The following is a 15,963-nucleotide window of genomic DNA, read 5'->3' as shown; positions in this document are numbered from 1 at the left end:
ACTCCGCCAGCCCAGTTCTCTCTGTGACGTGCACCCGCCTGGGAGGGCAGTTTTGAGCGGCGCCAAAGGGCAAGGCCTGTCGCTCACCGTCAATGCAGAGACAGGTGGAAGGGCCGATCCCTTCTGTAAGGGCTCTGCGTACTTCCAAGCAGTAACGTGCTTGCCAACAAGACCAAGAGTCAGAACAGTTGCCAGGGCAACTGTGTTTCTGCAGCTTTTGTAGTTTTTATCAGTAGGTTTTGAAATTACGACTTCTAATGCTGCTAAGGATATTAAGGTCTTTTTGTTACAGTTACATTTGAAACACTTCGTGATTACACAAATCATCAATCTATAAATAATATGGAAACACACAGTTCAAAACTAGGTTTACTTTTTAAAAAGATTCAGTAATAAATATATGAGGAACTTCTAGTATTCAAAGATTTTCCTTGTTAATGTTTACTTTGCCAATTCAACTCAATTGTTTTATTTTAGGATTTGATTTGATTGTAACAGGACTCTCAAAATAATCGTGGCTTACACAAGAGTAGTTCACATTTCTCTTACATTCAGGAAGTTCAGTAGCATCCCAGGGTCATCTTGTTCTGCTAAGCTTCCTTCCCCAAGGTTATCTCAGGGCCCAAAAGGGTTGCTGGAGCTCCAGCTCTTATGTCTGCATTCCAGGAAAGAGGAAGAAGGATGGGGCCTCTTCTGCCCTTGACTGACTGCCTGGGCTGCACCTACATGTCTGAAGGAAGCCTCCGTATTTCACTTAGAGCTGTCCACAGCTCACAAAGCAGGAACTGCAGGCCCGTTTCTCAGGACGAATAAAAACACTCACACACAGATCTCACCCTTCACACCAGGTCTGCTGGTGCCCAAAACGAGGGCACGTAGGTTTCCTCCCCAGACACAGCTCTGCCCTGGAAATAGTACACAGCCAGTGACAGCCCCGGTCCGCACGGTCGCCATGTGGCTCACTGGACGGCTCCCTGCTGCCAGAGGAGGCCCTCTCGCAGGGCCTGGGAGCTGTGTGCACTGGGCGAGGGTCCAAGTAGCCTCCACTGAAGGAAGTGACACGTATGTGCCAGCCCCAGGTCCTGTCCTGATCGCTGGTGTGCAGATGGCTCCATGCGGGTGCACAGCAGGCGTTGGAGGGCTGTGCCTCACCCACCCACAGCCATGGGCGGCCTGCTCAGCAGCGGGGAGGCTGGAGCGCCCTCCGGAGGCCCTTGGCCAGGGCTCGCGGCGTGGGGCTCTCCGCAGTGCAGCTCACAGGCAGGCCCTGGGCGGACAGAGCTCGGGCGGTGGTGGGGCCGATGGCTGCAAACTGCGGAGAGGAGAAGAGAGGAGGGGCCTCAGCGCACCTGCAGGTGTGGGGGTGGGGATGGCTGCAGGGAGCTGTGTGCAGGGCCTGTGGGACACCCTCTGGTCGTGACCCCGCTCTGCATCTGAGAGCCTGTGTGTGACAACACTTCCCAAGTGAGGCCCGGCTCTAGGGTGGCAAAACGCCTTCGCCTCCACACTGCCATCACTGCCTCCTCCACCAGCCCAAGCAAGACGGAGCCCTGCCTGCAGCTCGGGGGCTCAGAGTCACCCGCCGCCTCGGCTGCATCCTGGAAGCCTTAGCTGCGGACAGTTCTGTCTCATGTCTGGGGCCCCGGAGGTGGCGGGCAGGTGCCACACAGAACACAGCGTGGCAGGGATGGTGGCCACACCCCAGGGAAGCAGAGCAGTCAAGACCAGGGCCCTGGGGTGTGGGTCAGGACCACCTCCCTGAGCCCAATGCTCCACCTGTGACCCTGGGGACCGGTCCTGTCACCCCGCCGTGCTGAGGCCCACGTTCTGACACGGGGAGGGCAGCAGTGCCAACAGTTGTCCTACGGCTCCAGGTGACACCCCGCAGCCCCCCCAGTTTAAGGCCACTGCCACTGTAGGCACCACGAGAGCTGTGATGGCATGGAGACCCCAACAAACACAGTCCCTAAGTGCGAATGCCAAGTCCCCTGAGTCAAAAGACACGAGAAAGGGGGATGCTTTTTAGCGATGTCGCCTCAAGCTGTTCAGGTGGAAGAACACGTGAGCCAAGTGAGGAAATGGCTCAGAGCTGCTAAGGACATCGGCCAAGAGCACCAGCCGCGATGGCGCCGCGGGGCCTCCAGCCCGGGCTGCAGGGCGTGGACTCGACTGTAAACTCTAGGATAATTAGCAAAAAATTTTTAATCTGAAAACGACCAAAAGCACTGAATACGTCACCTTAATTTGATCGATGTAGTTACCAGATAACTCTTGAATATGCTTCAGACTGTAAGTGAGGCCAGAGGGACTGAAAAATGTGATGCTGGCTGGCATGCCCTGCGAGGGGAGAGGATAGGTCAGCCCTTGTGTGAGGCCTGGAGAGAGAGGCCCCCAGCCCGTCACCATGGACCCGAGACTCCCAGGCAGCCCAGGCGGGTTCCTGGTTGATGCCAGCCCGTCTCATCGACGAAGACCAAGTTCAAAAGGGGGTCGGTTTTGAGAGTGGGGTATGATTAAGAGGCTGAGCACTGCTCCTTGGTTACTCTGTGGCCCCCGATCGGGCCTGCCTGGTCGAGGACATGGGCCCCACGTGCCCAGCCGAGGGGACAATGCCTCTGGCACGTGTGGCCAAAGTGGCACTGATCAAGTGTGGCAGCCGTCCAGCCCACTCCCCAACAGCTCCCCAGCCCTCCCAGAAGCAGAGCAGACGCACGTGGCCTGCTGCCCTGCTCTGTGCTGACAGTGTGCCCCAGAGAAGCCTGTGCTGGCAGGGTGGGAGGCAGCTCATTGCCTGAATCTAGATGTGGGAAACGTCCACCAACTCAAACAAGCACCCTCCATGCTCCTGCCTGAAGCCTCTGGAGGTCCCGTGGCCCGCCAGTGGCCCACCAGTTCCCCCCCAGACTTCTCAGGGGGGCGCGGAAGGCCTTCCCAGCCTCTCCCCAGACAGCTCCCCCACTGCCATGCCGAAGAAACACACATCAGGGCTACTATTTGTTTCAGACTTACTAGGTCTGGGGTGCTGTGCGAAGTGCTCTGTGTAAACTGTCTCCTTTAATCCTTATGAACCTTACTAGGCAGGTCTGTTCCAGGTTCACAGATACAGAGAGGAAGCCCCAGAGAGGTCCTGTCCTCAGCCACACCACTGGGCGGGTGGAACCACGCTGGGAGGCCAGGCCACATCCTCTGCCTCTACCATGGGCACCCACCCTGCCCTAGATCTGCCTGGACTGCACCCACCTGCTTGGAGTAGTAGCTGGTCAGGTTCGCTTGGATTCCTGGGTGCGGGGTCTTCTGGTAGACAGTGAGGCTCTCCAGGGGGATCCCTGCCCACAGTCAAAGCCAGGAAAGCCAGGGGTTACTGTCCTGGGAATGCCAGGGTATCTGTGCCCAAGGGCATTAGCAGGGACCCCTGACCCCCCACCATCCTGAAAAACACACTCAGCTGGCCCTCTGCAGCCTGCTGGGCAGGAGCTCCAGGGGAGGCTGAGACGGGGAGGAAGGGCAGGGGCCCTGAAACCAAGGGCTCCTTTCGTGCCCATGGGCGCCTTTGTTCACATGGCGCACTCAGATGGGCAGAGGCTAACGGGGGTAGTCAAGGCAGGCTCTCTCCGTTTCAGGATGGGAGGTGAGTGGCACCAGGCCTGCGACCGTCCTGGGTAATGCTGTGTGTGTGCACGGTTGGAGGTGAGGAACACCGGGCTGAGCAGATTGATCACAGTCCCAGGGACCGGCTACTTTAGGAGAGCCGGGTCACGCAGACTCGGTGCAGTTCTGTGGGGTGGGCGCTGGGGCTCTACCCCCTTCACAGACAGGGAGACAGCCGCGTGGAGAGAGCGCGGGGCTTCCTGGGCCCCCACAGCTACGGGGAAGCAGAGGGAAGAGTTTGGATCTGTTTTCCTCTCAACCTGAAGTGTGCAGTCCAGACCTCTGATGACCCTCCCCGAGCTCCCAGACCCACGATGTGACAGGCGTGCAGGTGATGCCTGCCACTGGGGAGTCAGCACAGCTGGAGGGCTCCAGGGGCAGGGGCAGGGCTGGGAGAGCCAGGGAGCCCGGAGGATGGAGGGAGCGAGGGAGTGGCTGACCCGCAGGATGCAGGGTGCTGCAGTCACCAGAGATCAGCTCCATCCTCAGGTTTCACCCAAAGGTAGACCCTGCCCAGGGGTCACCTCCACACCACCTCTGCCCCTCTGCCCAGTGACAGTTCAGTGACACTCTGCATGCCCCTAGCTGGCGCTGGGCCACCTGGGGAGAGCAGGTATACCGGCAGGAGCCAGGAAGCGGCGCCTCCATGCCAGGCCGGCTGGGCCTGCTGGCCCTGCGGTCTCTGCAGGGCTGACCGTCCCCCTCACCATGGAGGATCCTGCAGACCCAGAAGTGAAGGGGCAGCGCTCGCTAGTCACCTTTGTCCTTGAGCATTTTCGGCAGGATTTCTCCTTTGAGGGCTCCACAGGGAAACAGAAGAGGCAGCCCTGAGGACTCCCCTGTGAAAAAATAACCAGACTTCGCCCAGTTTTGTAGAAATGCTGGGGAGCTGCCTGCTCTGCTCCCTTAGGCCTCAGTTCCAGCAACTGCAGGAGGAAGGAGCAGCTGCGGCCTCGCTGACCTTGTCACGTGAAGGTCACAGAGGCGGTGCGGATGCGGGTGCCTGGAAAACTGACACCCACGAGCCAGAGTTTGCTGTCACCTGCGGTCCTACAACCCCCCTCCCCAGATGTGGCCCCTGGCAGCAGTCACTATGTAGAATACAGGCTTCACACCTTAGCTCAGAGTCAGGCCCAGTGCTGGCACTGCAGCAAACGTGGTCTGAATGTTGCCCGTCTCTGTGGGGGCTGTGGGCGCAGGGAAGTGGCAGCCAGGCGTGGCTCTGCAGCCGCCCCCCACAAACACAAGCTGCGTGTCCACTGCTGTCTCAGCCAGGGCAGTGGCCACCAGCCTAGTGCCCAAGGGGCTTTCTAGCAAGCCTAACTAGAGGGGTGGGTAGGGGCCTTCAGAAGGTTCTAGAATCTACCCCTCACAGCATCCCTTTTGCAGGTCCAGCAGAGTACTGCGTTACTTATTCTCGAATGCTGGCCACTACTGGGGAGACAGGAGGCTTAGCCCTTGCCTCTGGACAGGCTGGCATCTCGTTCTCACTGCCCACCGGTGCCCAGCAGAGAGCCAGCTCTGCGGGCCCACAGCTCAGCAGGTGTCAGAGAAGAGCACGGCCCAGCCAGCGCTGGGGAGAGAACCTAAAACTGTCCTGCCTGAAAATTCCTCCCCACCAAGGGGAGACCCACGGCAAAGCTGCTCCGGGGAGCCAACCCCCTCAAAACGTCAGGGCAGATACAGGCAGACCTCGGCAATACCACGGGTCGGGTCCCCGACTGCAGCCATTTGGTGAGTCGTGATCTTTTGCTGGTGGAAGGTCCTGCCTCCAATTTGTAACCAGATCCCTGAAGCACAATGGAGCGAAGCGCAGGGAAACGAGGCCTGCTCGAACCCAGTTCTTTTTGGGATAAGCTTACCTGCAGATTTCTAGCCCAAATAGGCCAGTGCCTAATGTGTCCATATAAAGCTGGCTGACTGCAGAGGTGACATGAGGCCTCCCCAGGGAAACAGGGTGAGATGGGGACTGGTGGGGGTCTAACCTGACATAGAGATGGTGGATGGCAGGGCTCGGAGTCCCCTCTCCATTCCTTTAGCAGGAAGGAGGCCTGGACGGCAGGCCTGTTGGGGCCGGAGACAGGAAAGGCACTGAGAAACCTGAGTGCTGCGCAGCTGGGTGGGGAGCTCAGCGAAGGGTCACTGTAAGCAACTGAGGCAACGAGACTGACTTTTCAAACGTCATGTCCCTGAAGGAGACGTGCGTGTCTGTAGAACCCTAACCTCTTCAGGTCCGCGGTGGTCTCCGTTTCTCTCGGGCGCCGCACTGAGGACCCAGGTCAGGCGGGCAGTGCGCACGCAGTTGTCGGTAATTAGGACAGTGAGGCTGACCGGGAGGAAAGGAGAAGGGCCCGCGAGTCTGCTATTTCCTGCATCCGCTCCGAGTCCAGGAGGACGTTTCAAACGGACTGCAGCTCTGTCTGTCTGCTCTCACCTCTCTCCTTCTGTGTGTGTGTGTGTTAGAACTGTCTTCTACCTGTTACTCTGTAACCTGCATTTTCTTTCCCACTAGGGAGATACCTGGGAGAGAAGGAGGATGGCCTATCAGAACAATAAGCTATCGGATTAAATTAGTTAACAGCTTTAAGCACGTACAGTAGTGCCTGTCACACAGTAAGTAGGTGTTAAGTAAAGAAGCAATAACTGTGAAGTGGCCTGTTTACTCCAAGCATTGGAAGTAGATTCTTAGCTTTTCAAATCAAGCTTCAGAGTTTACTGGGGGAGAAAATCCTGAATGCCTGGTAAAACCAAGGTGAACGTCATCGTTAGCTGCCAAGCTGGATTCTTACTGGGGTGTTTTATTTGCAAGCTGAAGCTTTGAGGGCCCACAGACACGCTGGCAATACATCAGAGGAAGTAACTGAGCCTCCGCAAAGAACGCCGGCCAGTGCCCTCCGAGGTAGGGGCAGAACGTGTTCCTATCTACCCTCCAAGCGGTGGCTCTGGGAACTGAAACATGAGGGTGACACCCTGGAAGTGACATGGGCCTCTCTGCCTGGCGCCTGCAAAGCTGGGAACACCGCGTGACGGCTCTGGGCCTGACTGAGGCACGACGCAGTTCATCTGCTCCCAGAACCGAGGCACCCACTGTGCACACCGCCACGTCCCCTGCCTGGGACTAGGCTGGGCCACCTGTTCCATTACGGAGCTCACGGATGTCCCACCCACAGGACCCATAACTAAGCTTCTTAATCCCACTGGATGCCAAGAGCTACCATTTACATTGACTTCCATTTCAAAAAGGGGGTTGGACGTGTTCAGTGGTGACCATCACCCCTCGAAAGGACGACAGAAACAAAGAGCCTGGAGGTAGATCATCCCGCACCCTCTGCATCCAGCCCAGTCCCCTCGGGAGCTGCCAGGGGCTCCCTCACCCCAACCCCAGAGAAGACCCAGATGTTTTGCTTCCTGTTCGAGCTGTTTCCATCTTTTGGTGCAGGGGTGGTGGGAGGTGGGATGGATCGCAAGCAGGCAGACATGGTCCCGGGGGTGGCTCACACTCAGCACCTCGGCCACGGTCATCGTGGAGAAGGCACCAAGGAGAGACTCCTTTCCTTCGGTGGTGGGTGTCAGACCAGCAAAGGAAAGTAAATGGGCTCCATTTGGGGCGACCTTTCTTTACTTACTGGAACAAATGTATTCTGCCAGCTTCTCTGCGTTGCCACAGTTTTCTCCTTCCGTATCCAGGCCAATTTTGTTCACTGGAAAACAACAAAAAATACGTTTCTTTGCATGGCCGTTAAAGCCCCTCTGTTCCTGTGTTGTCCTTCTCACATTCAAACAAGAAGGCACGAGCCTCACAAGTCACAGAGAGATCTGCCGTGAGGGCGCTGGGTCCTGGCCCCTGTGGGTGGCAATGGGGGACCCTCCCCCTTCCCTGAACCCCACTGAGCTCGTCTGCAAGGGGGGAGGGCACACCCACACAGGGCTGTTTTAAGGACTGTACGAGATGATGGGGCTGGGTCAGCACGGAATGTGGAGCTTCTCTGGTAAAGGAGGAGCTCACAGGAGACTGGATCACACGCAGCTGCCACTCCACCAGCCACACAGCCTGTAACTTAGAGACCGTGGCAAATGTGCCGAGTCCAAGAGAAAGCAGGCCCCTGCAGCTGGGTGTAAACTTTGTCCAGGAACAGAGCCCTTGCTTACGCTGCGCTGCCAGCCCTCCTGTTGGACTAGGAAGGTGTCAGTGCACCGGCAGCTGACTCGGGAGGGCCCACCTGTGCATGGTGATGCTGGTACTTACTTCTGTGTGCGTCCTTCCACGGCTCCCAGACCTTGGCGAGAGTGATCCAATCACTGGTGGGGGGTTAATTCCACCTCCAGCCCCTCCCTTCCCCCTGCAGGTGGTGGTGAGGGGCAGGATTCTGGAAATTCCTACTCTAACCACAGGGCTGGTTCTCCTGGCAACCAGCCCCAACTTTAGGGCCTCGGAAAGTAAAAAGTCAGCTCATTAAAGTACACTCAGATAGGGGTGAAAGGGGTTTGTTAGGAATAACAAAAGGGTTTTCAGAGCTGTGTGCCAGGAACAGGGATGAGACCAAATACGCATTTCTCATTAGGTGTCCCATCGGTCATCGTCTGGTGTTTTATGTTCACCTCGGCTGCTCACCTAGAGAAGCGGTAGCATTTCCGACCACGTACACCGACTTAGCATTCCACCTTCCCCTCAGAGACTCCGTCCAGACTGTAACACAGGAAATCATACGTGGGCTGCAAAGACCGCAGTGGCCGCGCGGGCGGGCTGCCACCCAGCACCGCTCGCGTCTCCTGAGCCTTGTGAGCAAAGCAAACCAGTAACAGGCAGACCTAAAGGGGACTCCGCTTTTAAAATGTTCCTGTTTTGCAGGCAGATTTTTAAAAATCACTTTGGTACATGTTTCAGGATGCCTTGCTTGAGACAGTAACTCATTCCCAGAGTTGGCACTTGAAGCGTTTTTAATGTGAACTGGAAAATAAACGTAACTTGAAGAATTAATATGTGTGGTTGGTATTAAACATTTTTAAATCTAGACTTTTAAAGAAAGTCGCTGGTCATTAAAAACAGGTAACTTGACACCTAATAAAGCGACACAACTAGCTTCGTTGGAAACAAATCGGAAAGCAGTGAAGAGACGACAGTCTTAGGGGAGAGGGTTCATTCCTCTGTTAGGTCAGAGTAACATGATTAATTTCAGGATCATAAACAATTCAATAGACAACTCTACCATTTTGTGACAAAAAATAAACGTCTTTAAATATGAATTAAAGAGAAAATGGACTGTTTAAATATAGCATAGGGCCACTTCAACACCTTTTTAGAAGACAAGGAAACACTAGTTTTTCCTTCCTGGAATCTGCTTATGAGCACAACTTTCCCTTGAATTTAATAGTTGCTCTACCCTGTAGCCTCCTGTGATTTCCGTTTCAGCGGCAATCAAAGATGGAGTTTCACCTTCTTTCTTTCCTACCCCACAAAGGTCAGTAACATTTACTTAAAAACTCTCTCTAGCAGGTGAACAAGCTGTTGTCCAAGCCTCCCGGCAGGCGGCCACCTAGAGAGCCTAGGCCCAATCGGATGGCCCGGCGTGGAGCCAGCTCTGCCCCGAACTGGGCCCCTTCCTGCGGGAGCCAGCAGCCCACCTCGTTGGACCAGGTGGCTGGGCAGATAACTGGGATGGCCTCACCTTCCTGACGGAGCCGCCGCGTTGCTGTGACAATACGTAACGAAAGGTGTGGGAAAGGCTTTTAAACCTCAAGCACTGTGGGAAGTTAGGGTGTCCACTCTGGGGTTTTCTCCTTTTTCATCATCTTCATTTTCAAAACACGCACAACAAGAAAACCGCAGCCGGGAGGGGGCTCCCCAAGCACCGCAGGGGAGAAGCCATACACTCCTCCACCCGAGTTTCTCTCCGCCTGGGTTCTGAGCTACTGTGCTGATGGGTCAGTGTGTCCCGGCCCCTGGGAAAAGCCTCAGGCTCCCTCCTCAGCAGGAGGTAGGTATGTCTATGAAGTCGACTAGAGGGGACGTTTTGGGCTGTATTGAAGGACCATGTGAAGGTGAGGAGAGACTGGAGACGGCTGAGCACAGTTGCATACTCACGCCCGCCTTGTGCCAGGCGGTGCCCGAAGGCTACTCCACCAGAGGCAGACGTGGGGCTGAAATCACATCTGTGACTCACAGCTGCTGGGCCCTACTCTCCTGAGGACCCCAGGTTCTGCAAGGTCACGGGGCTCACCAAGGTCAGAAGGCTGCTTGAGCCGCACCCTTGGGGAAGCACCGCCCTAAGGGGCCGCTCAGGCCGGCCAGCTGGTGCCCAACCTGGGACAGGTGCTCACTCTGGCCAGGCCTCCGTGTTCTCCCGTGTGAAACGAGGACCACAGTGTGTGTGCCCCTGGATGACGTGAGATGACGGGGGTCAGGTCGGCCGAGCCCAGAGTGCAGCCGGCACTCCACCCCGCTACCCAAATCTGTGGGACAGAGCAGACCGAGGCGGCCGTCTAGTCGGCACCCTGGGCTCTGGTGGCAGGGAGCCCGAGTGAGGGGGCTTCAGACACGTGGTGCCAGGCAGTGCCTGGCATAGCATGTGTGGTCTCCTCACCACCCTCTGAGGACAGACACTGGTGCTGACCGGTTCTGAGGGCAGCATGACCGCTGGTGGGTGAGCACTTGGCCTGCCGGCCAGTGACACCCCTCTGGGGTCGAGGCAGCGCCGCCTTCTCCCAGGGTCTGCGCCCTGCTGCCGCCGAGCACTCACTGCCACCAGAAGGCTGAAGGCTAACATGGCCTCTGTGTGGGGACCTCAAGACAATGCTCATAAAATGGTCTTTTTCTGCTCCCTCCAAAGGTTACACAAACGTGAGATAACTCGGTACCTAAATACATTTTGAGCTAAAAATCACTGCAATTTACCAACCCGAAGGGCAGCTGTGTCTGGAATCTTCCAGAAATGAGTGAAAACCAGTCCGGTGGAATGCCCCTCACCTTCAGCTTTGCCGTCTCTCTGTAGGCATAGCTCCGCAGCTTCCACGGCTCTGGGGCTGGTGAAGACGAGTCCCCCGTAGCCTTCCGGGTGGGACAGCTGTGCAGCAGACACGACAGTGGCCCTGCATGGAGGGCTCTGCTCTCCAGGCCCCAGAATGCTCAGCGCTCACAAGATGCCAGGCAAACTGGTTCATCCCCTGCGCCCGCCTGCCCACCCACCCACTTGGCACATGCAGGAGCTGAGTGCGTGCCCCGGCTGCTCCTAGCCTTCGGGATGTGGGGCTTCACTGTCTGAAGCACTTCCCTCAAGCAGCTCAGCGCCAAGGGGGGAGCCGGAGAGTGGTAAGTATGAGGGGCACGGAGAGGGGCAACGGGACTGAGGCTGGGCTGGACCTGGACAGAAGGGCGGACTTGAGCTGCACCCATGATAAAATGGGACTACTCGCCAGGGGCGATGTCCATGCTGAAGCCCTGACCTTCGAAGACAATGGCGATAACCCTACTGACCAGGCATCTGTGCCTGGCACTGGGCTGTTGTGTCCCATCCCTCCACCACTCTGTGACAGGCCCCATGAGATGGGGACCTGTTCTGCCCTATGGGTTAAACACAGAGGTGTGGGGAGGCCAGGCAGCCAGCCCCAGGGAGGGGCGGCAGGTGCATTTTGCACTCACGGCATCACCACTGGAGCTCGATGCATGGGGCTCAGAAAGGCAGTCGTCCCTCCTGGGACAGACGGGCTGGTGGTGACGGAGAGGCTCCAGCGGGGACTTTGGGGCTGTCTGACCACAAGGTCCTAGAAATTATCTCAAATGATGAGGTCCTTTGTTCCCTTTCTAAGCTGTTTATGGAAGAGCAAACCACGCTGGGACCCTTGCGTAGGCCCCCTGCAGGCAGGCCCCAGGCACAGGGATGTGACAGAGGCCGACTCAGTGTGCTGAGTTGAAGGAATAATCAGGTATTCAGCCCAGACTGAAGGGAGAGAACTGGAAGGCTTGTCATGGAGTGGTGGGCAGGGTCGCGGCGCACAGAACGCGGGGGGAGCCTGGGTGCCTGGTGCGGACTGGCTGTGGCGCCCGGTGAGCGGGGTAGCAGGGCACTGAGTCTTTAACCTGAAACGCCCAGCAGGCTTTACTGGGACTGTCCCGGGGGGTGGTGTGGGTCACTCCTGCACTGGGCAGCCAAGCTGAGGCTACGGGGGCACATCCTAGTCTTGAGTCTCAGCACTGCCTCTTATTTGCTGGAGGCCTCAGCCAAGTTGCCAGATCTGGGGCCTCAATCTCTAAAACAGGAAAACTAACACCCATGTGGCTGCTTTGCAGAGGTCAGGGCGTGGGGAGGGGGGCTGGAGAACCAGGTCTGACCCCCTGTGAGCAGCGCCCTCCCCACGCCCTGCTCTCAGGGCCTCCTCCAAGTCAGGGTGGGGGAGCTGGTGGGCCGCGCTGCCCTCTTTAGAAGCTGGGGGGGTAAAACGAGGGGAAAGGAGAAAGTCTTTCCAGCTGGTGCTGGCGGGGAGCCTACAGACACCACAGGTGTCTCACTCTGACACTACGGCGCCCAGACCCTGGCAGGCCTTACCTTCTCCGAGAGACTGGGCAGAGCCAGAAACTCGAACGACAAAACGGGGATCAAGGTGGCTTCCAGTCCACAAAACCCTAACTCCTGCGAATGAAAGAACACGGTTCTGGGTTGGCCAGGGCGCTTTGGGAAACAAGGAATCACATTAACAGCTTATTCTGGGCCAACTCCTCAGTCTTGGCAGACCCCGCCCCCAACTTCACTGGCAAGGCAGCACTGAGCTTTCCCGGACCAGGAGTCCCAGCACTTACCCTGATGTATGGGTCCTGGCCACCGTCATCCTCCTTGGCATCTTTCAGTAAAAGGACCTTCATTATGCCTGGCAGACCTCACAGGGCGCTGCGACAGAGCAGGGAAGCAGACCTCCGTTACATCTCAGAGACGCCCTGGGCCACGGGGGACGGACAGGAGCATGGGAGGAAGGTAATCAGCTGCTGGCTGACGAGGCCTATCCCCGGCACACGCTGACTCAGAGTTAATGGGCTGGCTCCTTCTGGTGACTCTGTCACTGATAAGGGAGAGGGACAGCATGCTGGCACTTGATACCACTTGGAAAGGCAGATGAAAGCCATCAGGGAAAGCCAGCGTCCTACCCAAACATGTAAGGCTCACAGAAGTGATGCAAATTCTGGGCTATATCGATAACAAATGGAGAAACGGGTAGCTCATATTGGAAGGGAATGAATCATTACTTCCATTCGAAGACACACGTACTAAGTTGCTTGGAAGCTCCTTCGGAAATAATTCTATGGACTCTTCCACTTTGTAAGTGACGTTTACGAATGTTGTCAAGTGGCATGAGATAATCTTTCAAGTACTTCCTAACAACCTAGGAAACAGTTTGTCAGTACGTAGCAAAAGCCTCACATACTTGATATCCTTTCTTCCTATAACTTCACACCTAAGAATAAATAAATACTCAGACGATACTCACAAATGTGTGCAAAGACTCACATAGAGATGCTCAGCCTGGTGTTCTTGAGATATAAATGGCATACGGCTCAAAACAAATTGCTCTGTATCTAAGCAACCAAACCTGGGTGAACAAGTAACTCTGAAATCGGGTGGTAGTTTTGCTGCTGACGAGCTCTTAGCTAGAGATCGGGGATGAGGGACGTGGGCAGCGTCGCTTCTATCATTTCAGGAAGCCACTGAAAAGGTGTCTCACAAGGAAAACAGAAATCTGCCTTTCTGCAGTGGCTGCTCTTGTGTCAACCTGGCCAGGCGAGAGTCCCCCTCACTCTCAAACGCTAGTCCGAGTGTTGCTGGGAAGGTGTGTGGGAGGGATGGTGACGCCCGTTGTGAGCTGACTTTTAGTAAGATGCATGGCCCTGGGTGACCTGGGTGGGCCGACTCAGGCAGTGGAGAGGCCATCTGAGCTTTCCTGAGGAGGAGCCCCTGCCGCGGACACAGCCTTGGGGGCCCGCCCTTCTCCCTGGCTCGCACGTGGGTTTCAGACTAACTATCAGTGCACAAATCAACTCCTTGCCATAGGGCTCCTCATGGAGACCCCTACTGCTCTGTGTCTCCGGTTGAGGCCTGACACCCCTTCCAGTTTTGGAGGTCCCAGGAACCTGGCATGTCACTGAGTGGCATCTTCTGCTAAAGCATAAGTCTTTCCAGGACACACTAAGCAAGCAACTACTGCGGGGTTAAAAAGTGGAGGCTTGCTGCTGCCGGAAGCAGGCATTCCTGTGGCCGCCCCTTTGGGTCCCACAACCGTGCAAAGACGTCTTCCAATGAAGTACGAGAGAGGAAGCTGTGGGAAGACCTATCAAAAGGCTAACTTAGAAAAAAGGTGCAGGAGGCACGGTGCCAATGTATCAATAGAGTTACACTGAGGCATCGTGGGTCATTTTCCCCCTTCCTGTGTTTTACTTGTGCCAAAATGCCGGACGTCAAATTTACCATCTTAGTCACTTTTAAGGGTACAGCTCAGTGGCGCCACGTACACGCACACCGTTGCGCCACCCTCGCCCCGTCCGTCCCCGAAGTCTTTCATCTTGCCAGACTGAAACTCGGGGTTCCTACCGGTGGAGGCGGAGCGGGCGGGGTGGCCACCTGGGCCCTGAGGTGAGTCCCCAGCCCCGAGCCGTGTGTTCTCGAAGGACGCAACCACCGGCAGTGCATTTATTCACATCTGCTCCTTGAGTTCACACTCGGACCACGAACCCCGCGCTGGGGACTACTCGGAGGGCACACGGTAAGGCTCCCCACCCCTTCCCTTATCAAAGCAATACATGCTCAGTGGGGAAAATTTGCGAACTGCAAAAAAAAGTCTAGTTCCTCCAAAAATAGAATCGCCACATGATCCAACAATTCCACTTCTGGGTATATGCTCGAAAAAAGGAGCTCCTCCTTCAGAGGTGCGGCCCTGATGTGTAAGTACACGAACATCCCCGTTGCGGCCTGGCAGACGGACTCAGGGAAGCTGGAACTGACGGAACACTATCGTGGGGGCTCTGGGGACACTTAAGTTCCCCGGATTCCGACGCCTGCTGCCGAAGGATTACTAAGCAGAGGCTGTTACCACTGTTCCGCTTCAATCTCTCCAGCAGCGGCCACCTCACCACTAGGGGCAGCTCATTACATGCATCCAACCCACTCTCCTCATTGTATCAAAGAAAAAAAGGAAGCTGAGGGCCCCTCTAATTAATAACTTTCTTTCTAATTAGCAGTCTTTACAGTGGGCTGCAAACTGGAAGCCTGCAGGGTAAACCTGGCTGGCCGATAGATTTTACTTTACACAGGATTTAAAAATCAAGGTATTTTTTGTAAAAATTCAGAATTCCAGGTTCTCTTGAAATGTACAAATCTGCCAACGCTGGGCCGGCACTTCCCTTTCACAACTGGCTGCAGCTGTCAGCTACATCCCAGCTTGTCCCCTGCACTCTGTTCTCTCAAAACAGGCTCTGGCCTGCAATTCAGATTTCCACACTGGCCCCAGAGTATTTCAGGTTGATTCCTGATTTTAAAGAATCTTTCAGGAGGGTCGGCTAGTGGCAGGCATTCGGGCCGTTTAATTACTGACAAGGCTGTGCCACCACTGTGCTGGGGACACGCTCGCAGGGTCGGGCATGATGAGCCTGGCGTGGGGTCACCGGCACGGATTCGGTGACCTACCATGTGAGGCCGACCACGGCCCACACCCAGGTAAGCAGCGGCCTCGAGTTCCGCTCACTACTCGTCTTTCACTCGGCAGGGCCGCTGATGGGCCCCTGCAAGCCCCGAGGCCTCCTTGTCTTCCTCGGTACTGTGAACAGCGACACCTACCTATCGCCCGGCTGGTGAGGCCTGAAAGGTCTAGAAACTGGCGCTTGCCCAGGCGCGCGCCCACTAGTAGGAAGTCGCCCAGCGCGGGGCGGTATCTCGCGATCCCAACCTGGAGAAGGTAAAAAGATGCCGGGACAGTGAAACAGGTGGGAGAACCTCTCACCACGTGGCTTGAGCTGCCATGGCGACGGCCCCCGCTAAGCCTCAGGCACTACCACCTGAGCTCCGCGTCGCCATCAGCTGGAGCTCGAGCATGCGCACGGACAGGCAGGCCCAGGGAGCGTTCGCAGCGATGGGTCGAACCACTGCGCGAAGGGGAGGGAGAGCGTTAGAGGGGATGAGGAAAGATGGAGGGAGGAAGAAAATGCCAAGATAGGACCCCAGAACTGGGCTCACTCTGAGGAATCACGGCCGTGTAATCCAGTGGGGGCAGTGGGGTTGTCGCCGACTCAGCGCCGAAGTTCGGCGTGGTCCTTCACCCCTCAAGCTTGTGTGGGTGGGC

The 15,963-nt window shown here is 56.4% G+C and overlaps 1 protein-coding gene across 8 annotated transcripts; it reads right to left on the bottom strand.

Moving 5' to 3' along the window:
• Nucleotides 1-351: 351 nt before the first annotated feature.
• Nucleotides 352-15,927, bottom strand: UROS (uroporphyrinogen III synthase). 8 transcript variants are annotated; one of them, XM_053923277.2, is made up of 11 exons: nucleotides 15,858-15,927; nucleotides 15,462-15,570; nucleotides 12,440-12,696; nucleotides 12,189-12,272; nucleotides 10,613-10,748; nucleotides 8,261-8,335; nucleotides 7,275-7,349; nucleotides 4,407-4,487; nucleotides 3,241-3,326; nucleotides 2,239-2,337; nucleotides 352-1,312 (listed from the first exon to the last, which is right to left on the bottom strand). In XM_053923277.2, the coding sequence occupies exons 3-11, from the start codon at nucleotides 12,500-12,502 to the stop codon at nucleotides 1,178-1,180; spliced, it is 834 nt and encodes a 277-aa protein (XP_053779252.1). In that variant the 5' UTR covers nucleotides 12,503-12,696; nucleotides 15,462-15,570; nucleotides 15,858-15,927; the 3' UTR covers nucleotides 352-1,177. The 8 variants fall into 8 exon arrangements, with proteins under 8 accessions (XP_053779252.1, XP_053779256.1, XP_053779255.1 ...); XM_053923281.2 differs by lacking the exons at nucleotides 15,462-15,570; nucleotides 15,858-15,927 and adding an exon at nucleotides 15,625-15,759 and having other exon boundaries at nucleotides 12,440-12,527; XM_053923280.1 differs by lacking the exons at nucleotides 15,462-15,570; nucleotides 15,858-15,927 and adding an exon at nucleotides 15,625-15,747.
• Nucleotides 15,928-15,963: the final 36 nt, after the last annotated feature.

This window comes from Desmodus rotundus, chromosome 4, assembly GCF_022682495.2.
Source record: "Desmodus rotundus isolate HL8 chromosome 4, HLdesRot8A.1, whole genome shotgun sequence".
Classification (NCBI taxonomy): domain Eukaryota; kingdom Metazoa; phylum Chordata; class Mammalia; order Chiroptera; family Phyllostomidae; genus Desmodus; species Desmodus rotundus.
This window is presented reverse-complemented; position numbering and strand designations above follow the sequence as displayed.

Coding starts and splice junctions, on each gene's coding strand:
- UROS (XM_053923277.2), bottom strand. CDS start 12,502: ATGAAGGTCCTTTTACTGAAAGATGCCAAGGAGGATGACGGTGGCCAG. Junction 7,350..8,260: donor AAATGCTACCGCTTCTCTAG/GTGAGCAGCCGA, acceptor GTTGTTTTCCAG/TGAACAAAATTGGCCTGGAT. Junction 2,338..3,240: donor CCAGCTACTACTCCAAGCAG/GTGGGTGCAGTC, acceptor CTCCCCTCGCAG/GGCATGCCAGCCAGCATCAC.